The 25,322-nt window shown below is 53.6% G+C and overlaps 1 protein-coding gene across 5 annotated transcripts; it reads right to left on the minus strand.

The window, feature by feature from the left end:
* Nucleotides 1–3,033: 3,033 nt before the first annotated feature.
* SLX4 (SLX4 structure-specific endonuclease subunit) lies at nucleotides 3,034–25,298 on the minus strand. 5 transcript variants are annotated; one of them, XM_082362052.1, is made up of 16 exons: nucleotides 25,214–25,298; nucleotides 23,110–23,263; nucleotides 22,497–22,893; nucleotides 20,836–21,057; nucleotides 18,805–18,994; nucleotides 16,810–17,022; nucleotides 14,541–14,749; nucleotides 14,111–14,433; nucleotides 13,349–13,589; nucleotides 12,855–12,943; nucleotides 11,797–11,943; nucleotides 10,938–11,107; nucleotides 7,719–9,982; nucleotides 5,610–5,709; nucleotides 4,636–5,052; nucleotides 3,034–4,175 (listed from the first exon to the last, which is right to left on the minus strand). In XM_082362052.1, exons 3-16 carry the CDS (start codon nucleotides 22,840–22,842, stop codon nucleotides 3,779–3,781), a joined length of 5,328 nt encoding a protein of 1,775 aa, XP_082218178.1. In that variant the 5' UTR covers nucleotides 22,843–22,893; nucleotides 23,110–23,263; nucleotides 25,214–25,298; the 3' UTR covers nucleotides 3,034–3,778. The 5 variants fall into 5 exon arrangements, with proteins under 5 accessions (XP_082218178.1, XP_082218181.1, XP_082218180.1 ...); XM_082362055.1 differs by having other exon boundaries at nucleotides 22,497–23,001; XM_082362054.1 differs by lacking the exon at nucleotides 25,214–25,298 and adding an exon at nucleotides 24,835–25,206.
* Between the last annotated feature and the right edge of the window lie 24 nt (nucleotides 25,299–25,322).

A 25,322-nucleotide genomic window follows, 5' to 3' on the forward strand; every position in this document is an offset into this window, starting at 1 on the left:
CCAGGGTCTTGTTTCAAGGACTGAGTGCCCCTGCAGACCTGATGCTCAAGGGAAAGTGGTCCAACCAAGGCCACAAAGGAAAACAGACTCACCATCAGCAGACCTTTGCTTTTGGGGGGTTGGTAGGGAAACCAGGCAAGCTTGGGGGCATTCAGTGACTTCCTCAAAGCCACACAGCAGGCAGCTGACCTCGCTGGGGCTGGAACTGCATCCTGCCACTCTAGGCCGGCATGCTCTGATACGGTGTGTGGCCCTCCTCACCCCTTCTTCTAACCGCCCTTGCTTTCCTTCTCTCTAGCACCCAACAGGCACCTTTGCCCCGGCTGTACCCCACAGTGTCTTCCTGAGTCAAGGGCCCCCAAGGCAGGTCAGCTGCACCTGAAACAGCAGAATGTGGCAGTTCACTCAGGCCCCTGGAGGTGGACCTCAGCACATGCGCTGCATTGATGGGGAAGGACACAGCCCAGAGTGAACATGAGAAAAGTTACAGTAGAGGAAAAATACAGGACAGCCTCTGGTGACAGGGAGCAAACCACGTCATGTGAAACCACTGAGAGAAGCAGATGACGAGGTGGGAGCAAAGTGATGGGGCCTCAGATTTTCTCAGGGAGCAGGTGGGAGCCAGCAATGGTTATAGAGCAGGAGAGTAGTAGGTTCAAGTGCATGTAGCAGCTTGTGTGTGAGGGGAGTTGGGAGGGGGCGTGTGCTTGTATTAGCCTGTCCTCAAGAGCCGCGTGGATGATGGAGGGGAGGGTACCAAGGCGGCAGATCAGAAGTGCTTCATAGAATGCCATCCTCCCATTCCCCCCTCACTCCCTCTGTCCCTTCCATCAGCGCTCGCCAGGTGCTGGGGGGACACACGGTGGCTACCCTGGAGAAGCCTGCTGAGGCTTCAGGCAGGCAGAGTGCAGACTGGCGGCTGCAGCCCTGGCCAGAGGTGCAGCGAAGGCGTTTGAGAGCAGGCCGCCCACAGGATGTTGGAAACCACAGGGGCTGGGTGGGTATCTGTCACACGACAGAGGCCAGGAGGCCCCTCTGCTCCTCCCTCCACGGCTCAGGGTCGATGGATCCTGAGCACAAAAGGAAACAGCATCCTCTGTGGGGAATCTCGGGGCACCCCTGAGTCAGCACTGCCCCCCACCTTTCCTCCCCACCTAGAAGGGATGTCCCATGGCTGGGTAGGGCTGGGCCCCAGGCTCCCTCTGCCAGCTCCTCTAAGAAGTTCGGGGCCTTCTCCTGACTCTCCTGGGGGTTTTTGTACGTTTGGGGTGAGGTCTCCCGTGGTCGTTCTCACTCTGGGGCTTTCTATCCACCCAGAGTTGTGGTCAGCTGGGCAGGCCCTTCCCAGCTCAGCAAAAACCTGAGGCTTCCTGCCTGCACGGGCCTTTCTGGGGTTGTGCAGGCTGCAAGGCCCCCTTGCTGGGGCCCTGCTCAAGCTGGGCTGTGGCTGTCCTTTGATTGCCTTGAGTGAACATGTCCAGGCCGAGGCCAGGCCACAGGAAGCAGGACCAGCCCAGGAGGTCACATCACAGTGAAGTGTGGGTGTCTCATCGTTTTCGCTGATGGGTGAACGTTCCGCTGCCCTGGAGCTCAGCTCACGTTCTTCCTATGCTGAGTCCCCGTGGCGACTGGCAGAGCTTCTGCACGGGAACGCCTGTGCCTGCTGCCCAGAATGAGGCCATGGCCGCTGGCTCCTCCAGGCTCCCTGTGGGTGCTGGGAGAGGGCAGCTCATCATCGGCTCCTTTTCAACCAGTTAGCTGGACCTAATTCTCTAGCTCCTGAGTCAGGTTTAAATCCTCTGGAAAGGTCATGCTTTCCTGGGTGCCGCCGATTCTCCGGCTGTGGTGGTTTCTTTTCTTTGTGGCTGGTTTAACCCTCTTTCCTTGCTTTTGCACTGGCCGATCCATGGCCAGGCCCACTGCTGACCCCTGCTGGCCTCCGGGGACGCGCTGCACAGACCCGACGGGCCAAGGTCTTCAGTCCCCAGGCCCACCTTCCCTGCCTTTACCTGCTGGTGGCTTTTTATCAACTTTAACCCCTCCCCCAAAACCTCCTTTTCCACCTGGAGTTGGTAGCGTTCTCGGAGTCAGGACACTGTCCGAGGAGTGAGGCTCCCAGGCCTCCCCCCAGGGAGTGCACCCGAAGCTGCATGGTCTCCTCCGCGAGCCAGTGAGCAGGGTAAGGACCCTGGGTCGGCTCCCTCCTTCCTAACTCCACTTCATTTCCCTGACACAGCCCATACTCGGGAGGGGGCGTCAAGCCCTTCATACAAGAAACGCATGGTAGCTTCTAGAACAGGCCAGGCTCCATCTTCAGTCTGATCAAAGCAGTGTGATCTGAGCCGAGGCTTCCCTCTAGCCGTCTGCCCTTGGGCAGCAGACACGGGGAAGGCTGGGTCCCCTCCGCCTGGTCACAAATCAGGAAACACAGTATGTGTTCAAGAAGCCCCATTTCGCCTCCCTGAATGCTGCACGCCGCTGAGGCCCAGTTCACAAACCCCCTTTTCCAGGAAGCTGTCCCTTTGGGCCATCTGAGCACTGACCCTCGCAGCTGGCACAGAGGACAGGCCAGTCTGTCTCCTCCATTAGATGACCGGAAATGCCGGCCTGTTCCCCTTTCTCCACAGGGCCCAGCACACAGGCCAGAGCAGGCTTCATAAACTCATCCTGTTAAAACGCAGATTCTGACCCAGTGGGTATGGGCGGCCCAAGCCTGCATGTAACAAACCCCGGGCAATGCTGCTGGGCCTCGGCCTCTCCTGGCCTCTCCTGGATCATCGAGGGTGGGAGCTCAGCGCCTGCTGAGGGCTCTTAACTGTAGGCCTGCGGGGTTTGGGGGAGGGGCGCAAATGTGTGGATGAATGAGTACCTACGAACCAGAGGAATGAGCAGCAGCAGGCCTGGGCTCCCCCTTGAGATGAAGAACAGGCACAGGCCTTCGGCAGACACGGGTGTGGGGGCAGCAGGGGCACGGTGGGTCCCCTCCCCACGGCCCGTTTCCCTCGTTATTTTCTAGAGTACAGCATCCAGAAGGTTTCTATAAAGCCTTTTTGTTTTTATTGCACATCATATAAAACGAACTGCACTGTATTTAAAACAGACAAGACGTTCACAAGGACGCAGAGACCCAAACTTTTCTTCTTTTCCAGCCCTCACCTGCACTCCACAGGCGGCTGCAACACATACTGGTGGAACCAGTTAACAAAGAACGTGCTTATTTTGGGGGCTTCAGAGCTGTACTGGGCCTTCTGTACTGTCCAATTCAGAGACTGCTGGTGACAATGACAAGTGTCTGGGCAGGACAGCTGGGCCAGCAGAGCACCTGGGGCCTGGCAGTGCAGGGCCTGTGGACAGCTGGTCTGCTGGTGGAGGCTGGGATTACAGCCCAAGTGCTGAGAAGGAAGACATGGGCAGGGGCAGCCTGGACCCAGACATCCACCTCAGGACACGGACACCTGTGACTGGTGGGCAAAGAGAGTGGAAGACGCGGCTGAATCAGGCCTTGCCCTGGCCAGCTGGCAGTGGCCCACCCCCTCCTGAAACACATGGGGCCCAAGGGAGTTAAAGGGAGACAAACTGTGGGCACCGATGGAGGGAGGGGCCAGGGCCCCTACATCCAGCGGACGACACACTCCGAATACGGACGAACACTCTAGGATACGAGGTCAAGAGGAAGCCGATCTGGGTTGGTGCTGCCGTTATTCACAGGGGGAGCGGTGTGGTCAGAAAGCTCAGAAACACTGTGGGGGCCTGGCTGGCTGACGGGGGCCGCAGACCCTCACAGGCTGCTGATGGCCAGGGGTTGGGGGCGGGGGACAGGCCTGCGGGTTCTGACCCCCGTCTTCTTGCCCATGGGCTGCCGTCTCTTCCTCTCAAGCTTCTCCTTGCGGGCGGCAGCTGTGGTGAAGGTGATGCACTGGGTGTCCAGGAAGTCCAGCAGCTTCCCCGTGGCCACGTGGATGCCTTGCTGCTTCAGCTCGGCCTGTAGCTCTGCCAGCTCCAAGGGCTGGTACAGCAGGACCTTGCGGTAGAGGGCTGGCTTGGAGCAGATGTAATGCCTCACGGCCTCCTCTGTGGCCGCTCCCTGGATGGCCGCCTGCGAAGCACTGACACTCTCCTCATCCTCCTCATCTTCTCCTGCAGACTCCAAGGCCGCTCCAAACTCACAGGAAGAACTGAAAAGAACCAGACAGTAACATCTAGCAACACCCTTTCTTTCCAGCCTCTACCCCGAGACCAGGAGCTTCTTTGAGGGAAGGAGTGTGTTTCTGTGTCCCCTGCGGAGCCTGGCACGTGGACGACCCCCAGGGCAGTAGGAAGCCCCAGGCTGCTGTGTCCCTGGCACTCTAGCCGCCGGCCTGAGCAGGATCGCACCCTCAGCCAGAATCTAATGCCGAGGGCAGCCGTGCTAGGCTGGCCCTGCTTGTGAGCGAGGATGTGGAAGCCCCAGAGGTCTGCCCAGGAGGCCCACAGGGGGCTGACCTTTAACCCCACCTGGGTCTCCCCGGTCGTTCAAACCCAGAAGGCAGCTGGGATTTCTGAATGTTGGCCATCAGGCCTCGCTTATGCCAATTCTCAAAACTCACTTGTCAGAGGACCTATAAAGCCACTGGCCCTGTCCTTCCATCTGGTTACCTTTGTGAGCTGCAGGAGCTGTCACTGCTGTCTACAGAGGTGGCCATGGATTCCTGGGAGGCCGGTAGCTGGGTGTCACCATCAGGGCCTGGAGGCCCCTCCTTGGCTGGTGACATGCTCAGGGCAGGGATGCTTCCACCAGGCTGCATCTTTTGATGTTGGGGGCCCTTGTTCTTAGCAGGTCCCTTGGACCTTTGGGGAACGGGACCAGAAGTGGCCTCCAGCTGGGTGCGGCCAGCTGCCCTTGAAGCCTTAGAGGTCTTGGTGGTGTAAGTCTGGCTGCAAGGAGCCTCCAAGGGCATCTGTGAGGACTGGCTCTCTTCCTCGGAGTCTGATTCCAGTGTCTGGTGAGTGTACTGGAATATCTCCTTCAGTTTCAGGACCATTTGGCGTTTGGGCAGAGGGCGGACCCCAAACCTGAATGGGAAAACAGGTGAACGTCAGCAAAGAGCAAACAGTTATCAACTAATTAAACTAGTGGCTTTATGTAACTGAATCTTAAATGCCTGACTTATGAGCATTCAGAGGTCAATATCTATCCTGCATACCCACTGAGCTGACTCAGGAATATTCCAGAAGGGCTATTCCCCCTGAGTTCTGAGTGGTGGTGGTAGCAGTGACCTCCCCAGTGTCCAAGGTGAACAGCAGAATTCATTGGAATGTGAGTTTTGATGTTCTTTTAAAAAATCAGGTGTCCCTCCTCAGACTGTTAAGGCAAGGGTCCCATTCCCATCCACACGGCACATGGAGACCTGCCACCTGATGGGTGACCTGGAGGAGTGTCATTTCTTGGCCCTAAGTCACTTGGGGAACAGTATGTGGAGAGCTGGGAGTCACGCACGCCCCCCCACCAACCAGAGGCTCCTGCCACCAGAGCCCAGGGTGCCGTTCTGCTCCCCGCTTCACTAATAAGCCTGGACACAGGCACAGGAGGGAGGGTCTGCTCAGAGCAAGCTTTCCAGAACAACACCAACCTGTCCAGTTCTTTCTTCAGCACCGGGGTCTCCATGATGGAATACCTTGGCATTGGGGTTATGGGCACTTCGGGGGGCAAGTTCTTCCGATTAGCACCTTCTGGGTAGAACAAAAGAAACACACGTTTCAGCACGAGGGCCCTGGATTTGCCTCTTCTGACCCTGACAGTGTCACTTAGAGAAATGCTGCCCACGCTCCAGGACAGCAGTGATGTCCACCCTTCACTGTTTGACTCTGCAGTCCTGTCTTCCCATTGGAAAGCATCACACAGCACACGGTGAGGGCCACGGGCTTACGCGGTGCTGATGCTGTGAAGGGCTCGAAAGCAGGTAGGCGGTTGCCAGGGGCTGGGGTGAAGGGGCAGTGGGGCGACTGCTAATGGGTGTGGGATTTATTTTGGGGTGATGAAAACATCCTGGAATTAGACAGTTGTAGAATACTGTACTAAAAAGCCATTGAATAGTACATTTGAAAGGGTGAATTTTATGATATGTGAATAACATCTCAATAATGCTGTTATTTAAAAAAAAATCAGTATTTTAAAGACAACTTAGGGACAACTTAAGTACATCTGGACTTTGGTTCTTATCCTTTTTATGAACATGGAGTCCTTTGAGATGCCAATGAAAACAACAGGATCTGTCTTGTGAAAAATGCACAAAATTCTTTATATCATTTCAGAGAGTTTGTCACCCTCATGAATCTCCCCTCAGATTCTGACTAAGGTCCCCTGTTCTCAGGTCTCCTGCAGCGGTTCTCACACACCACCTGGGAACCTGTTAGAAATGCAAATTCTTGGTCACACACCAGACCTCCTGAAGCAGCAGCTCTGGGGTAGAGCCCGGCCACGTGTGTTTTAAGAAGCTCTGCAGGCAATTCTGACGCCCACTCAAGGCTGAAAGCACTGGTTAGTGATGCCCAGCTGGTCTAAGACTTTAGGGGGACATGAAATGGCAGGACACAGGCAGATGCTTTGCCCATAGGCTCTGCTTCCCTGTCACCAGTCACGGCTCAGTGTCGCCTGGTCCCTTCCCAGACTCTCCCTGGATCAGTCCAGCTGGAGGGGGTAGCGGTGGGGCAGCAGCACCTCAAGGGGCCAACACCAACACCGGGGGCCTTGATTTTCCCCTGTGACTGAAATAAGCTGGGAAGTGGGGTCCCTCCACCAGTGGGGCCGATAAGGCTCACAGCAGACCTCCCACACTCACCCCATCTGGTCTTTTAATTGAGATGAAATTCACATAACAAAATTTTAAAGTGAACAGTAGCACTTGGCACATTCAGTGTTGTGCAACCACCACATCTTTCTAGTTCTAAAACATTTCATCCCCCAAAGAAAGTTCCATGCCCGTCACTCCCTGTTCTCCTCCCCCACAGCCCCTGGCGATCACTCATCTACTTTCTGTCTCTATGGCTTTGTCCATCTGAACGTTTCATATAAAAGGAATCATATAATACATGGTGGCCTTTTGTGTCTGGCTTCTTTCACTGAGCAGCATGTTTTCAAGGTTCATTCTGCTGTATCTGTGTCAGTGCTTTATTCCTTTATATGGCTGAATAATATTCCACTGGATGGATGGACCACATTTGTTTATCCACTTATCAGCTGATGGACATTTGGGTTGTTTCCACCTTTTGGCTGTTGTGAATATTGCTGCTGTGAACATTTGTGTACAGGAGTCCTGATCTCAAATCCTTTGAATGTATATGTAGGAGTGGAATTGCCTGGTGGTAATGGCAATTCTGTGTTTGACTACTTGAGGAACCACACATGTCTGCTCTTAAGGTGCACGTGAGGTGCCTGTCACAGCCTCTTGGAGGTGCTGGTCCACTGTTCTGGAGTGGAGCCACAGACAGGGATCTTGAACAAGTACCCAGGCGAGCCACAGGATCCAGGCAGGTTTAGGAAGCCCTGACTTGCTGGCTAAGGAGTGTATGTTTGACAGCAGGCCGATCCTCCCCAACCGTGGAGTGGGGTCAGGCAGGCAAGGGGAGGGCTGGCCGCGAGTCAGCAGGCCCTTTAGCATCACTGCCCCGCACTGTCGTTACGACCTTCCACGCCCCTTAGTGTAAAACAGTGTAAAAGACAACACCCTCCCACTACTCACTTGGCGTCTGTAACTCTTGCAATTTCTGGGCTCCATCCGCGCTCGGTGTCTGGGGCAGAGGAAGAGCCTCTGGGGACTTCTGTTCTCCATCCCAATCGTCCCACAGAGCTGAGTTCAGAAAGCTCAGCCTGCTGCTCCCAGGGGAGCTGGCCCCAGGGGATTTCTCTTGAGCCTTCCTCTGGCCAGTGCAGCTTCCTCGGATGGGGGTGGTGCCCAGCAGTGCTGGGGAGCGGCAGTCACCGCTGTCCGGGGCCCCCTCCACCCTACTGCCAGGGCTACTGGTGCTCAGGGGGCCGGTCCACTCGAGGTTCAGGTGGTCGATCGGAATTGGTGAGAGGGGCTCCACATGCCAACACCAATCGTCGGCTGGCATCGGGGGGTCACTACCCGGCAGGAGGATGTTGCTCGCCTTCCGGGAGGCCACCTCCTGCTCCTCCTCACTGTCCTCAACCTCCACCACTTCACTCGCAGTGGCCTGAACCCCTGGGCTCGGCGCAGGCGGCGGGTGCCTCTGGAACTGCCCAGTGAGATCAGCGAGGCCTCCTGAGCTGGGACGGGGAGCCAGAGGAGAAAAGTACTGGTGGCATCTGGGGTGGGGACTGGACGGGCTTCTGCAGACCTGCCTTCTGCTGTCAGGGCTTCCGGGAGCGACGTGGCCCAGGAGTGAGGATGTCTGAGGCACGATGAACGAAAACTTACTCATGGCTTCCGGTTCGTCCCTGTTCTGTAACAGGGCCCTGGGCTTGGGCTGAGCCAGTGGGTCTGCTGAAGGCCTGGACCTGAGGCCTGTGATTTGGGTCTGCGATGAACAGTCACGGCTTCTGCTAGCCAGTGGGGTGGCGGGCACCAGCCACGAGGTATCTGTCGTGCTGTCCTCGTCGCCACTGATCTTGGGGTCGCAGAACAGCTGGGGGGTCCCTCTGCCCCCGACAGAGCCCCGGTTCCCCAGCGGTCCCTCCACCTCCTGCTGTAGCGTGGGCTCTCTTCCTGGTGGGCTTTGGGAATGTTCCTGCTCCGCATCGAGGTCAATGATGGAAAACAGCTCAGAGGACTTGGTGCTAACTTCAAGAACTTTCCTTTCTTCCGAGGGACCATTCAAAACTGACTTTATTTTGATTTGTTCCAGCTCCAGCTCTTCATCTGAATCCAATAAAAGGATCACCTCATCTTCTCTGTTCACGCTGGATGGAGAGTTCTGAGACCTGGCACTCAAGCAGCCAGGTTCTGACTGGGTTAGATCCATGGGAGGAGACTTTTCGGGGGAGATCAGGACCCCTTTACCTCTGTGTTCCAACACGGAACTACATTCCTTGTCTTTCTGGCCTGGATCCTTACGTGACATGGGAAGGCTTCTGGCCCTCTTTGGCTTTGGTGATGAGTTCTGGGAGGCCACCCTGGAAGCCGTGCCCTGCAACTGGGGTGTTGGCAGGGATAGGTCACTGGTGTGACGAGAACGAAGATGTGGCCGGCAGGGACTCCTGCCTTGATGGGGATGTGATGGGAAGAAGGGTGAGTGTGAGGGAGGTGCCTGCTGGTGAGCAGGGGGATGGGAACTCTCTATCTCCCTTTCCCATACGGTGCAGTTTCCTTCCTTGCGATCACTTGTCATCTGGGAGGGTTCAGGGTATCTGGCTTGAGGCGATGAAAAGGACTGTTCATCATCATCAACATCAACTGAGCACAAAAAGGTGTTTTCCTGCTTCTCTGCCCGACCCCGGGCAGGGCTGGAAGAGTAGGGAAGAGCCAGTGCTTCCTTTGGGGACTCTGCTTTCTCCTCCCTGTCCAAACCCTGGTCCCCGGGGGGCAGGAGCGTGGACTGTCTCATGTTTTTCCATTTGTCTGGGGCCTCATCTCTTCCTTGCCCAGATGATTCCATCTGCTCTGCATTTTCTGACTGTTCTTTATTGCGAACGCTTGTGAGGATTCCCCCAGAAACTGGACCGTCCTCCCTGAGCTGGTCAGTTTCTTCCTTCATCGCTGGAGCTTTCTCCCCCTGGAGCAGCTTTCGCTGAGTAGCTGCAAATTCATAAATTTCTTCCATCTCTGCCTCATTCACCTTTTCTCTGTCTTCTTCTCGGCCCTCGGATTTCGGCAGAGCCTCTGCTTCCTCCTCCTCCCCCCGCCACACTGACCGCAGGAGTTCTTGGAAAGTCTCCACTCTGCTTTCACAATCCTCGTCTTCCTGCTCCTTCTGCTGTCCACCCTCGGCATCCATCAGGACGGGCACCTGTTCGCACAGGTGAGCAAGCTCAGTCACGCCAAACCTGCAATGGGAAAGCCATGCGTTACCCCACCCTGCGCAGAGGCGGCAGCTGGGTGTCCAGGTGCAGAAGGCTCGGGGCAGGAGCCCTCACGGGGAGGATGGCCGTGACTCACCCTGGCCTTTCCCCTGCTCCTCTACGGAGACGGTTCCCGTGCTCATGCCCAGCTATGCCCCAGGCTGCTCAGTTCTGGAAACAGAGCCTTCAAGGAGGGCCACTAACCCTGCTGTGCAGGCCCGAGTGCAGGCTGAGGGAAGATGGCAGGGATGGGTGGTGCTGTGACCGGGAGAGCACCCAAAGCGCTGTGACTGATGCAAACCGGGACACCCAAACCTGTCACAGGTCAGCCAGGCCTAGGGCCACACCAGCCTGCCACCTGCTTGACGGCTCTGTGGTCTAATCGGTACCTTTGAAACCCCAGAGGCTGAGCCCATCCTTCCCAAGAATGCACCTGAGAGATGAGCAAGGTTTCATCCCACAGGCCCTTGAGCCTTATCAGGAAGTAAAACACCTATTTTTTGTTGAGCTACCTGCCACCTCTCCTGAGATACTGGTGTGGACAAACCAGGTAGGTGCAAATTCATGGGAGTTAGATCAAGCATCCTACTCACTTCCATTTTCTGGAACTTGGGAAAGGACGGCTGTTGTTCAGCTTTGGTGGCAGAACCACCAAGGAGCGGCAGTGTTTGGGGGCTGAGGTTGGGACCACCCTCTCATCACGCCCAGGGATCGAAAGCCACGGGGGGCCCTCCTCAGCCAGCACTTGGCTCTCCTGCAAGTGTTCATTCTGGCCAGGCTTCCAGTCAATACACCCTGTTCAAGGTCACCACCAGGTATAAACTTGGGATTAAAAGGTACAGGAAGGACTCAGCCCTGACCTTCCCACGGGCCATCAACCAGATAATCCTTGTCAGTTAATGTCAAAAGCTGTGAAGTAAATGGGAAGAACAACCCAGACCTGTGGGCCAGAGAGCTCAGGTCAGGGGCCAGCTGGGGAGTAAGGGCAGTGTCCGCAGCATAGAGATAACGCAGGAACATCCGGGCGGCCTCAGCGCTGACGTCACTCAGCAGAACGCGCTGGGTCCTCATGTCACCATCTTCTATTGCAAAGAAGCCTTCACTGTTTACCTGAGGGAGAAACGCGTGCAGAAGAGTTACCGATCGGACAGTTGTGACTTGGGGCAAAACAGACCTCAGGGAGGTTCTGGGAGCCTCTGAGCTTGTCCTAGGACAGGTATTAGCCAGTGTCACTCCATTTAGTTGGCCAGGAATTCTGCAGGTTAGGCCACAAAACTTGTCTGTTTCCAAAATCAAGTCAGTGATAGATGCTCAAGAACCCAGTCAGTCCCCTCTTGACAGGCATATCAAAGGCACTAGAACTTTCTGACGAGACTGACAGCAGTTTCTGGGATTCCTGCAATGCGATGTTCAAGTCAAATGCACAACGGCACAGAAATGTCGCGGTAGCTCGACCTTAACAAGGTTGTTTATAAGACTTTACAATTATGCAAATAGAGGAAAAGGAAACAATTCTGGGGAAAAAAGGATTTTTATTCAACAGAACAAGAAGTCTGATGTTTCCCAAAGCTCATCTCCTCATAGAGCTTCCTCACCTCAAACCTGTCTTCTCCATGGAAGCATAACCTTGATGGCAACAGAGGAAGAACGTTCCAGGGCAGTGGGAGGAGAGCCGGGGTTGGGGGAGGAAAGGGGGCAGGAAGACAGAGGGAGAGGCAGGGCACAGAGGGAAGAAGAGGGGAGGAGGGAGAGGAGGGGGGAGGGAAGGGGGTGGGGAGGCAGCTTGGCCGCACACTTACGTGCTGCATGAGAAGTGGGCATCGGGCATAGAGCACAAACTTGTGGGCATAAAGCACCTCCCCGCCGTCCATCTGAAACTGGATGTCGCTGAGGTGTGGGTTGTTGACCATGGCACCGAAGTCGGCCACCAGCAAACCGAGGGCAAGCTGAAATGAGACGGGGAGAGCGGCCACTGCCACCTGTCGCCCGCCTAACCATGCAGGCCCAACTGACGGGGTGCAGGTGGCCAGTCAGGGCCTCGTGCTGCTCCCCACAAGGTCCAATGTTGGGCTCCACCTTTAAGTTACCTTTAGGCCCTCAGGGACACGGAACAGCAAAACCCAGTCCTTTCTGAAAATCTCCATCACACCCAGTTCCCTGGCCTAAATGGGAGCCCCAGCCCATGGAGAGGTGTGCTTGATAGCCTCACCGGGATGTGGCGGCAGCATCAGCACCTGCTGAGGGCTCCGTGGGCCAGGAGGTGTGCGGCCCCACAGGAAGCTACCAGCCCAGCCTGCAGTGACAGATGGCACCTGAGCCCAAGCAGGTACGGGGCCGGCTGAGGAGCTCCGTGTCCCTCTCTGACATGTGCCACATCTCCAGGGAGACCTTGGTGAGAAGTGCTTGGCTGATACCAATGCACTCACGGGATGACACCTCCTCTAAGGAAAACCCAGCTTCTAACCCAATTTGTCACCAACACAGAACACGAACTATTAGCTGGAGGCCTCCAGGACTCACACATGAGGGCACAGCAAGTCCTGAACGAGTGAATGGAACTTTGAGAGATGGATGCTCAGAGCCGTCGGCTGAAGTGAGGCACCCTCACCGAGCAGGGGTGCTCCCCAGGCCCCAGGACAGAGCAGGCTCCCAGGGCCGGGCTACTGAGGTGCCCCAGGGTTCAGCGACAAAAGGGACAACAGCCTCATGGCAAAGCCCCGCTCAGTTCAAAGGCCGTCAAGGGGATCAGTGGACTCGAGCAGGGGCCTGGAGGCTGGCAGTGAGCTGGCAGCACTGAACACACAAGCCCTTCGGCCAAGACCATGGATGGAGCCGGGACAGGGCCAGACATTCTTACCGAAGCCTGGCCGCTCCTCTCCAGGCACTTCTCCTTGGCTGGCAGGACAAACCCAGTCAGTGGAAGGCTGCTGGGCAACAAGTCCATTCCTGAGAGGAGGATTTGCAGGTTAAAAGAACAGCACCTCCTGGCAACATCAACCACCAGGGAAAGAGCATCACCTGGGCTGACCCGAGGACGTCTTCATGGAAAGCGAACTGCCCACAGACCACCTTCACCACCACCCGCTCCCAACAGAGAGGGACTCGGGAGAGAAAGAGCCGAAATCAGCCCTCATGACCACTCGTTCTGGCAAAAGGCTCTGTCCTTGGTCAAAGCTGAAGGAAGACTGTGACAGACTCACCTAAATCCCATTCACCTTTGAGGAAAAATGAAAGCACCTAGTGAGACTACATTCTCCCTGTCACATGGGGATAAGCCTGGCAACATCGGATCTGAGCAGCTGTCACGGCCCTGGTCCCAGGGGGGAGAGGCCCCGACGGCCAGTGTCTCACCTGTGGCCCCTCCTGAGCCGGCCGGGCCCCCGCTGCAGGGCCACGGGCTGGCGCTCAGCCCCTCTCCTGCCAGGTCCAGGAGGTCCTGCAGGGCCTGATGCTCCCTCTGGCTGGCGGAGGGCGCTGGGCTCAGGGGGCTGTGGCCCACAGGGCGGGTGCCATGGACGGCAAGGGGTGTTTGCACGCCAGGCTCTGGCTTCTCAGGCAGCTCCAGTGGCAGCGTGGGCTCCTGTGTGAGGCCCTGAAAGAAGTGGGAGAGCCAGAGTGAGCGTGTGGCTGCCGCAGCAGGCTCCCCAAGGGTGTGAGACCCAGCCCAGCGCGACCCTGGGAAGCTTGTCACCATTGCCACCTGTCAGCAAGCTCGTCTGTCACAGCAGAGGCCATGCCTGTGGCCTCCACATCTGCAGAAGGGTTTCCAGGGCCTCCGCCCTCCTAGTATCGTCTGAATTGCTTCAAGCGGGTGAGTACCAATTCCAGACACCTGCATAGGCCAGTCTGGTTCCTGCCCTCCATCACAAGCAGGTCATACCCGGTCCGGGAGAAGGCCCTGGGACTCTGCATTTTAAACTCTCCAGGAACAAAACACACTTGGGAACCAGTGGTCTCCCTGTTCCTACCAGGGGAACCATCTGGTTGCTGCAAAGAAAACACACTAGACCACACACGATGCTCCTTGGCTTCTCCCCCCTCCCATCTTCCTCCAACTTTCTGCCGCCGCCCTCTCTCCTGAGCCCACCCGTGCCAGCTCGGAAGGGAGCGCACCTCGGCGGGCCGCTGGGGCACCAGGGGAGGGACCAGGCTGGCCGTGTAGAAGGATTCCAGAGCCCAGGCCCCGGTCAGGGCGCTGCCCTCCCACAGAAAGTTCTGCTTTCCTCCAGGTGGTCGAAGACCCCGCCTGCCCTTTTCCAGCTCTTCCTTAAAAATTCTGCTCGCAGGAAGCGGTGGCGTGCCAGACAGCTCCAGCTCCTCTGCCAAGAGCTGGGCCACGCGATCCTCCATCTGTCTCCCTGTGGTCTCCGCGTCCTGGACTAACAACTGCGGGGGTGTAACAGGGGCTTTCTTCTTGCGGCTTTTCTTCTCTAGAGCTAAACAGAAGCAACACGGAGTCATCCTCCCCCCAAGGCCCCCAGCTGCTCCTTTAGCGGCTGCCGTGCGGCGAGGCTCCCCCGGCACCACCCTTGACCACACGTACCTGCTCCCGGTCTCGTCCTCCCAGAAAAAGCGTTTCCCAGCCTGAGTGCCGCCGGCACAGCCTCCTGCTCCATCTCGGACCGGGACAGAGCCATGGCCACCAGCAGGTCCTCGGACGGCGCCTCGGGCTTGGCGACCTTCCGCCTCTTCTGCGGCTCCTTCTTGGCAGTGGCTCCCTTCCGCTTCAGACCTCCAGCGTGATCCCTGAGGCTTAAAAGGCAGCCACACCGAAAGGTTAGTGAGGCTGGAGGTGCGAGCGCTTCCTGTTATGAGGTGGTCCCCACTGGACCTAAGAGGGCTCACCCTTTCTCCTCGGTAGGGGGGGCGAGAGAAAAGGGATAAATGTGCAGACAGAAGCATCAACGGCTTCTGTACTCAGTCACTGCGCTCACTCTGTGCCTCACGTGAGCTCGCCTGATCCTGGGCCATAAGTGCAGCACAGTCCAGACACGGGAGGGTCTGGGTCCTTCCGGGTGATGCTGCCCAGCAGGGTTCTTGGCAGACACACAAAGCCGACAGCAGCACCCGCGTACCCCAGACGTGGCCAGACCCTTCCGGTGGAGTCAGCTCCCCGGATTCCACCCACTTCTGCCCATCCATACCTCAGATGCCCTGAGGCGGACCCGGCCACACTGGCCGTGAAAAGATCCCTTCCCTCCTGCGGGGGCCTTAGGGCGGCATCTCTGCCCAAGGCCTGAAAGGCCTCCCAGGTTAGGCCACCAATGTGGTCAGCTGACTCAGAGGTCAACGTGCAGCATGTCATTTGGGTTGGAGGATATTTATTTAAAGGATTTTCTGACTGGAGAGAACCTACACTGCCTGGTGAATTCCAATGGTCTGGGCGAGAGGTGGGAGGTAAAGGTGAGACAGATGGAGAGTGCAGACCCAGGACCACCTTCCCTGCACCTCAGGGCAGTGTGCGGGAAGCACCTCTGGTTTGGGTAAAAGCTCGTGCTCTCCACCAGGCCAGGGATGGCTCCAGAATCTCAGGTATCACCTCAGAGATCTCAGCGAGCCCTAATTCAGTTCCAACCTCCTGGGAACCCTGCACGATAACCACAGCCTCCAAGAGGGGAAGGAGCCACCCTAACCTCCAGGCCCTGCTGGCAGCTGCTGCAGACTGTACCTCAGCCCAGCGGGCAGGGCCTGGGCTGAGGTGAAAGCACGCGAGGGGTGCAGGAGCAAGTGGGGTGCTCTCACCAGCATGTGTGCCCTGGCTGGGGAGCTCTGACTACCCCGGGGTCAAAACGCCCTGGGTTTGGCCGTATGGCAGGCAAGGCTCTTCGTTTGCTGTGGTTTTCTACTCTAACAACCTTCCAGAAGGACCCACACACATCTTGTCTCACTTCTTGGAGGTATTTAAAAAGCAGATATATTTTATCTGAGTAGGTAGCTTCAGTCTAGTCCTGCCAAAAGGCAAGCAATGGCTTAGATGACATCTATTCTAAGGACTTAAGGCTTCTGAATCTGTGATGCTAGTGTTGATGTGCTAAAATACGGACAGGCTTGCAGCTAAGAATCGACCACCCAGTCTCAGCACTGGCCCCCTTCAGAGGCCCATCACCTGCGTGCAAGGCAATGGCTGGAACAAACAGAGCCACTGCCCTCGGCCTTCCCTTTGCCCTCAAGAGCTGCCGAGGGAAAGAAGTCCCGAACCTACAGAAATCCAGGGCCCGCGCTACTCTGTTCCCTGTAACACTGGGACCTACCCAGGCAACCACAGTGGCAGAGACGATGTGGAGGGAAGCAACCCTCTGCCACTTGTTTGTGGTTTGCATGCCAAGCACTTGTTTCTGGGTATCAGCAAGGCCTCCCATTCAAACACTTAAGCATTTAATTCATGCAAAAAAATAGGCCTATGGTTCTGTCTCATCAACTTGTTGAGCTACGCTGAGTAATCTTACATTAATAGTATGAAAATCAGACTACACTGAGCTGGAAGCCATGCTGTACCCCACACGAAATGGATGAGGTGAAGAGAATTATTGAATTCTTAGCTGCTCAGGATGGTGGGGATGGGTAAATCTCAGGAAGGCCCTCGTGGAAACCAGTCCAATCCATCTGGTCCATTTCAAAGCCTCCGACGATAGAGATCTGTCCCCTCCTCAGTCCCTGTGGAGACTATGCCCAATTTCCTCCCGAAATATTTCATCTCCAGAATCAGAGAGGGCTCTGTTGTCCTCCAACACTACAAAAGGCCTTTTTTCTTTTTTTTTTTTTTTTAAGCAAATCAGACTACTTTGATTTTTCTTCCTTTTCATCTGACTCACCTCGATGCCAGTGTGCCAGAGGCCCCCTCGGGCTGAGCTGTCTGCAGCCTCACGGCCTGGAGCAGGAGCTGCGGGCCAATCTCCATCTTCACCGCACACTGTTTCAAGTGACTGATTCTGCTCTTTGGGGTGAGAAATGGCTTGCCGCAAATTGGGCATTCAGGGATCTGAGGCACGGAAGGTCTCAGTGCCTTTTCAGCCTCATCCAAGCACCTGGAGGAAGACAGCAAAGGTAGAAGAACCACCCTCCCTGGTAATATGATCGTAGATAGGGATTCATGTCAGCGTGGACATGCTGTGGGACAAAGCCTGTTCCCCCTGAGCTGATCCCTCCACACAGCCTACAGTCAGCCTCCAGACATTGAATTCAGGTTTCTGTTAGCAAAGGTGTCTGAAGAAAGCAAGGATAAACTAAACACAGAGTCATGGGAGTAACCATATGGCACAGTGATTCTACTCCTAAGTATATGCCCCAAAGAGCTGAAAGCAGATACTCAAGGGACTTCCCTGGTGGTCCCAATGCAGGGGGCCTGGGTTCCATCCCTGGCTGGGGAACTAAGATCCCACATGCCACAACTAAGCCCGCGTGCCGCAACTGGAGAAGCCCGCGTGCCACAATGAAGAGCCCACACAGCCAAAATAAATAAATACATTAAAAAAAAAATGAAAAAACCAGATACTTAAGCAAATACATGGAAAGCATGTTCACAGCAGCTCTATTCATAAAACCCAAAAGGTGGAGACAAATGTCCACCAATGGATGAATGGATAAACGAGATGTGGTCCATCCATACAGTGGAACATTATCTAACCTTAAAAAGGAGAAAAGCACTGACACAGCTACAGCATGGATGACCCTTGCCAACACTGCTGAGTGAAGGAAGCCAGACACAAAAGGCCATATATTGTGTGAGTCCACTTATGTCCTGAACGGGCAAATCCACAGACATAAGGCAGATCAATGGTTGCCAGGGGCTGAAGAAAAGAGGGAAATGGGGGTGCCTGCTTAATGGGTCTGGGGTTTATTTTAGGGGTGACAAGATGTTATCAAATTGACTGTGGGGACTTCCCTGGTGGCGCAGTGGTTAAGAATTCGCCTGCCGGGGCTTCCCTGGTGGCTCAGTGGTTGAGAATCTGCCTGCTAATGCAGGGGACACGGGTTCGAGCCCTGGTCTGGGAAGATCCCACGTGCCGCGGAGCAACTAGGCCCGTGAGCCACAACTACTGAGCCTGTGCGTCTGGAGCCTGTGCTCCACAACAAGAGAGGCCGCGATAGTGAAGAGGCCTGTGCACCGCGATGAAGAGTGGCCCCCGCTTGCCGCAACTAGAGGAAGCCCTCGCACAGAAACGAAGACCCAACACAGCCAAAAATAAATATAAAAATAAATAAATAAAAAGATTACTATTAAAAAAAAAAGAATCCGCCTGCCAATGCAGGGGACACGGGTTCGAGCCCTGGTCTGGGAAGATCCCACATGCCGCGGAGCAACTAAGCCCGTGTGCCGCAACTACTGAGCCTGCGTGCTACAGCCCGTGAGCCACAACTACTGAGCCCATGTGCCACAACTACTGAAGCCTGCGTGTCCAGAGCTCGTGCTCTGCAACAAGAGAAGCCACCGCAATGAGAGGCCCACGCACCACAACTAAGAGTTGCCTCTGCTCACTGCAGCTGGAGAAAGCCCGTGCGCAGCAACGACGACCCAGCGCAGCCAACAATAAATAAATAAATTTATAGGGAAAAAAAATTGTGGTAATGGCTGCACAACTCTGTCAATATATTAAGTAAACACGATTGTATTGTTCACTTTAAATGGGTGAATTGTATGGTATACGAATTATATCTCAATAAAGCTGTTTAAAAAGAAAAGCAAGGATAGATTGACACCGATACTGAGGTACTATCTCAAGATTCCCACCACGGCCACAGGAGCCCTGGAGCTGGTCACACCCACGGGAGAGGTGACCGCAGACAGGTGACGGCCGAGCTGCTCCTACCGGTTCACGTGCTGCTCCCTCCGTGTCACGGTCATAGCTGAGAGGTTCTTTTGACAGATCTGGCAAAAGAACAACCCCTTCTCCTCCAGGCTGTCGTTGTGTGCAGATGCCCGTTCTGGCCCAAACTCGTGCTGGAGGGCCAAGGCCACTGCAGTGTCGCTCTCTGTGGCAGGGAGCCTGGGCCCAGACCCTGTGGAGGCACAAGCACCTATGAGGACCAGCTTATCCTCAGATGTCGAGGAGCACGGACACTGGGTGTATCGTGAGGAATCCAGACCTGGCACCACTTGGCTCATGTGTGGCCCCATCCAGGGAGACTGGACCCCGAGTGGGGCCCTGAGAAGGGTACTCCTTAAACTTTAACAGGTACAGGGACCCCCAGAAAGCTGGTTGAAATGCAGGTCCGGAGGCTGGCACTCTGGGGGCCCAGGTGGAGCCTGAGATTCTGCATTTCTGACAACTCCAAGGCGAGGCTGATGCTGCTGGTCCAGGACCATTCTCTTGAGCATCAAGGTACTAAAGAACTTGCCTTTCATTTCCCATCTCTGCTAAAGTTGGCAACCCCGGGCATTCCAGGTTTATAAGGCTTCTATTCCAAAAAAATCTAAGTTTTCTCTTCAAAGCTCAACCTTTCCTACTACTCTGACTTTTTCTTGCCCATCCTAGAAGAACCAGGTCAGAGTGAAATGCCATTCTCGGTTTTTCTCAGCATCAGACCAGAGGATGGAGTGACTCTAATCTTGAGATGGCTCTCAAGGTGGTCATGCCCACTGCTGCGGCCCTCTGTCACATCTGATGTTGCTGGAGCAAACCCTCGGCACTCATGAGGGATATGCCCTGAGAACAAAGCCAGAAAAGCATCATACTTCATTTTGGTCCAATGTTTTTTTTAAACAAAGAAATGGTTTATCTCCCCTGAGTATTACTGGGTATAATGTGACGATTTATGGAAACAACTGAGTCGCATGTAGGGCAGGTGCTGGGCTTACGCACTGGCTGAGTGACTCCTCTGCACCCCTTGGTGCCACGTGGACCAAGGACTGACGCCACAGCAGATGTCACATCGCTATGTCACCTGCATGGACCTTTGGGGTAGCCTGAGAATCCTCGGTAATCCTGAGGTGAAATCTGCAGGTACAGTACCAGGAGACTATGTATTTACTAGCCGTAAGTCTGTCAATACAGTTTCTTCCTATTTCTTTTCCTTTTGTATATTTTCACCAGGGATGAAAATTCCTATTGTTTAGGGGATAAAGTGTAGTACCACCTGACATTACAAGCCTCAAGAGGTGGTGTAACATGCAGTGCACGGCACTTCCCTGCAGGAAAAGGTTAAATGACAGCAGGAGGAAACAAGCAAATCCAGAAAGGGGGGAATTTTAAAAGACAATTGTCCTGGACTTTTCAAGAAGTTAGTATCGTGAAAAAACAAGGACAAGACAAGGGGACTGGTCTCGGGTCTAGACCAGAGAGACTGCTGAGCCACAGCCACATGTGTGTGACAAATCCTCATTCAGAAAGAGAAGGAGTCCAGCTACAGAGGCTATCCTTGGGACAACCAGGGAAATCTGAATGTGAACTGATACCAGGCAGTGTTACGGAATCACTTGTGTTTATGGTATTGTGATTATATAGGAGAATCTAGGAGTGAAGCGTCATGATGTATATAACTTGCTTTCATATGGTACAGAAGAAACGTATATTTATAGAGACATAAAAAAATGTATGGCAAAATGTTGACAATTGTTAAATATAGGTTGAGGGCATAGGGACTTCATTGTAATATATTTTTCTGACTTTTATGAATGGGAAAATTTTTGTAATAAAAGGTCAAAATAAAAAAAAGAGGAAGCGGTACCTTGTCAAGGAAGCTAAGTGAGAAATGACCCAAGGGACCCTCTGTTCTCTGGCCAGACAGAGTGGCAAAGGTAGAGCACCACCCCCAGCAGAGACGCAATGAACACGGGCTCCTTCCTGACTCCCTTCCCCGAAAGTCATCCCTGTTGGGAAGACAGAGGACTCCCATCATACCGTTCTCCGCCATCATCTCTTGAGGGCCCTTTGGGACGTTTTCTTCAAGTGCAGCCTCTAGGGAGCACCCTTCTGAACCGTGTTTCAAACGCTCGGGGTCTGCTCTCTTGAACTGCTGCATTCGCTGTAGCACCAGCTCTGCCGCCCGGGGTTTGGAGGGACTGGGCACCATTGCAGTCAGACAGGAAGGAGGGGGCTGGGAGCGGCTGTCAGGAGCAGCCTCTGGCAAGGAGGAAAACATTCACATGCATCAGTTCTAGCCGGAGGAACCAAAGACTCTTCCAAAGTTTCAAACACCTCAAGTTTCAAAGGGGTCCTTTACTGACTAGTTTAGGTTTAACTCTTAAGTGTGAATAGTACTGATTGTTTTTTGGTAACCTCACTGTTTGTGGTAATACAAGTACCCCTGTCATAAATATCTATGACAGGAGGGGGCATGGGGAGTGACTGCTATTGAACATGGGGTTTATTTCCGAGGTGGTGAACATGTTCTAAAATTAAGTAGGGGGGACGGTTGCACAACTCTGTGAATATACTAAAATCACTGAGCCATACACTTTAAAAGGGTAAATTTTATAGAATGTGAATTGTATCCCTATAAAGCTGTTATTAAAGAAATATTAATGACAAACACTTATATCTTCCTAGGTCAGAAGTTCTCCTTTAACTTGGTGTCTGTAGATGACCTCCGGGCGGGGGACCCACGAAGCCCCTGAAGTTATATGTCAATTTTGCAGGTGTGTTCGGGGGTACAGTGTTCTGGGGGAAATCAAGCATAGCTTTCACTAGACTCTCAAAGGGCGCATGCAGGACCAGTAACATTTCAGCAACATTAACGAAGCCTTACAACAGTCTCTTTACCACCACTGCACTGGGAGATCATGCTGACCACATATTATTTAAGATCAGGAAGTGAAGGTGAGAAAAATTTAGAAACAGAACTCAGGACCCCAAAGATCTTGTGCTGTATTATATATGCAAGGCTGGTTTTCAGTTCTGCATGAAGAATGTATGCTAAGCATATGGTTTAGTACACCAAGGGCAGCAGGATAAGAAAGCTGCTTTAAACGAACAAACCAAAAAAAAAAAAAGAAGAAGAAAAAGAAAACAATAAAAGGTGTTTGGAGGAGAAAGGAAGGACCAGAATATTCTCCTGGGACTCAAACCCACACGGCACCCTCGTTCTACCTTTCAGCAGCCTAACCAAATTGGCTGGCCCACTGCAACTTAACCACTTTGGAATGAACTCAAGAAAGTGAGAGAAGCAGCATTATTTTCATGTTCATATAACTCATGTCAACTGTGTGATGTAAACATTAATAGGAAACTGAAAGAGAAGAGGGTCCCAAATATATCATGTAGAAAATTCACACGGGTTATATTTTTTATGACTATTGTTTAAAACAGGAGTTGGCAAACTACGGTCCTCGGGCTGGCTGCCTGTTTTTGTTAAGTGAAGTTTTGCTGGAACACAGCCCACTCTATTACATACCGTCATAGGGAGTTGAGTAGTTTGCGACAGAGACTGTACACCCTGCAAAGCCAAAAAAATTTACTAGCTGGCCCTTTTCAGAAAGTTTTCCGACCCCTGGTTTAAAACAGTACAAATCACCTCTGGTTTCCTCTCTGGAAAAGCTTTGGCAGCTGTTTCAGCTGGTTACCTGTCTGGGTGCTCCATGCACTGTCTTGGAGCACAGCAGAAGCATGCACGCCTCCCTCCCCATTTTCAGGGGGAGCTGGTTCACTCTCTGGCCACTTGGGTGCCCCTTGCTTTTGAGTCCGCAGGACCTGGCTGCCAGAGCGAGTTTTCCTCTCAGTGGGGCCTTGAAGGGTTTTGCTCTTGGAAGCAGTTGGTTTGGTCCTTTTCAGTTTGCTTCTTATCTGGGTGCTGTCTGAGGCCTTTTGTGTCTTCCTTTCCCCCAACACTTCCTTGGGGCCATTCTTTTTCACCCTTTGGAAAAAGCTGGCACAGAGTTCCTTAAAGTCATCGTCTGATTCATCCATCATCTGACGGGTTTGAAGGCTTTCAGGCTGGTCTTCGGAGGAGTGAGGGTCAATCTGGGGGCATGTGGACAGATGAGAAAGTGAACCCGAGTGTGAGCCTAGCCAGGCCTCGTTCGCACTCGCAGCTTCATTATGGTTCCTCTCTACTTCTCACTGAGGTACCTGGAGGGTTTGCACAACTGAGCAGGAAGTACTGCTCCCCCTGCCATAATGATTTAAAATGTCTTTCTTCAAATTGAACCTGTGTTAAACAGCACGTTTAAAGCTTACCTTTATTAAAGTTCACAGCAGAGAGCTTCTGTTGTCCAGTAGATGCCTCTGAGAGTACATGTGACCTTGGTGCTCAGGTGATTCTCCAAGATCTCCACGGTGATAAAGCACATTTGATTCATTTAATTTTTCACTCGTGGAAAACCAAAAGCATCTAAGTGTAATTAGACAGATATTGTCATTTTATGCCATTTCTTCCAGGAAGGTACAAGAGCATGTGGGGTATGAGAAAAGTCTCGAGAGGAACAATACCCCTGTCAAATAATCAGCTATAGCCTGGTTAGCACAAACTAACTGTCCTATAGGCTACCACAACACAACAGGGGAGAGGGATCTAAAAACCTGTCAAAGCATGTTCTTCCACAGGCAGAAAAATGTGTGCATCTTGGAAGAGTAGAGTTTTATTGAAGCCTAGGGAATAAATCCCATGAAGAGCAGTCACCACAGAAACAAGATGGCCCCGGAATCCAGAAAACCTATCTCTTAGGCCTGTGCTGGTCCTCCAGCTCTCAGAGGCTCTATCAGCAAGCAATGTAATGAGAGAGAGAAAGAGAGAATATGCACTTGAACGCTCACAAAGAAACAAAAGATAGGAACATAGCAGGCTCTCTTTCACTGATACAACCAATTTTTCCAAATCAGAAATAGGTCACTTTTCTCCATTCTCTCACCCCAGCAACTCTCCTAACTCAGGTGACTAGAATGCTGCTCATATGCAAAGGTTGCGCCTTACGGGCATGATTATTTATATTGGCACAGTTTAGTGGAGTTCAGAAATCAAAACTGAATAACCCAGTGGTAGAAAGTTCATTTCAAATACCATAATGAAATCTCCACTGTCCAAGTAATCCAATTAATCACCTAGTTTTCCAAAGCTGGGCAGACACACATACCTAAAATCTACTTTGCATGGCTGGCTCATTCTCATCTTACATCTCCTTAGAGAAGCTTGCTCTCCGTCTTTATCTAAGCGAACCCTCTCCACTCCCATTATTTTCTATCATTACACGCTGTTTTCACAATGGCACTTATCACAAGTTATAATCACATGTAATAGATTTATTGAATGCTTACTGAATGCAGGCAGTGGTCCCAAGTGCTTTACAAGTCAAACTTGTTTAATACTTACAACAACTCTACTGGGTACAATCTATTGACACCCTTTCTTTACAGCAAGGAACCAGGCACAAGAATGAGGAACTGACTCAAGTTGACACAGCTTTTCAAGTGGCAGGGCTGGGATCAAATCCAGGCAGTGTGGTTCCAGGGCATCAGCTCTTACATTTTTATTCATTTACTTGTTATCTGTCCCCTACTAAGCTCAAAACTTCAGGTTGGCACACACTCATCTCTATTTTGTATTCTCTTTGGCTGACAAGGTGCATGACTTGTAACAAATGCTCGATAGTTATCTGTTGAATTAATTAACTGCAAAGAGCTTGGTACAATAGGGAGCGAAGAGGAAAGTGGTGGGAGAGAAGGCTGCAGGGAGAATCCGTGTCCGAGAGCCTGGGACGTTAGGCCAAGCAAACTGTTGGATGTGGGCGCTAGAGCAAACTCCACCCTCCACACTGCCCGGAGTCGCCACATCTCTGCCGATACTAGTTTAAAACGGTGCATCTCCTATACGTGCTCAATCAGTATCTGCTGAAGGAAGTAATGGATCCTACGAGACGGCAAGTTTCCAGAGGGCTGGGGACTGTGCCTACTCAGCTTTGTACCTACCGCGGCCGGGCTCACCGCAGACGCTGAAAGAAAGAATGGGCAGGTGCGGGGCTGACCCCCCGCCTCGCCCAACCCGATGACACACGGGTTGTCACCTGGGGAAGGGCTGCCAAGGACTCTGGCGGCTATAAAGACAGACGGCGAATTCCGATCGCTAGTCGGACCCCCGGGCTGTGCCCCGTGGGTATCCGGATCCCCCCACCCCTCTTCCGTTCAGACAGCCCTGGACTCCTCCACCCAAGCCCGGGTCCTGCCTCTAACCGCGGCTGGCGGCGGGCGAGAAAGCCTCTTCGCCCTCAGAGGAGCGAGAAAGGCCCGAGGTGGCTGGACCTCCTCTCCCGGGTGCAGACTCCCGGCCCCAAAACCCGGCTCCTCCTACCTCCCGCACCGCCGCAGCACCTTCTCAACGGAGACCAACGCGCCTGCGCATGCGCCGCTTGGCGCCCCGGCGGCGAATTGCGTCTGCGCAGGCGCAGAGCGATCCACAA

The sequence above is a fragment of the Balaenoptera borealis genome (genome assembly GCF_965194805.1).
Source record: "Balaenoptera borealis genome assembly, chromosome: 16".
NCBI classification, from domain to species: Eukaryota; Metazoa; Chordata; class Mammalia; order Artiodactyla; family Balaenopteridae; genus Balaenoptera; species Balaenoptera borealis.

Excerpts from the sequence above, each read along its gene's own strand:
- SLX4 (XM_082362052.1), bottom strand. The coding sequence starts at position 22,842 with ATGATGGATGAATCAGACGATGACTTTAAGGAACTCTGTGCCAGCTTT. Across the intron at positions 9,983-10,937 it reads CTGAGCTCTCTGGCCCACAG|GTTTGGCGTGACTGAGCTTG; the intron begins GTCTGGGTTGTT and ends TTCCCATTGCAG. Across the intron at positions 4,176-4,635 it reads AGCTCCTGCAGCTCACAAAG|TTCTTCCTGTGAGTTTGGAG; the intron begins GTAACCAGATGG and ends GGTTCTTTTCAG.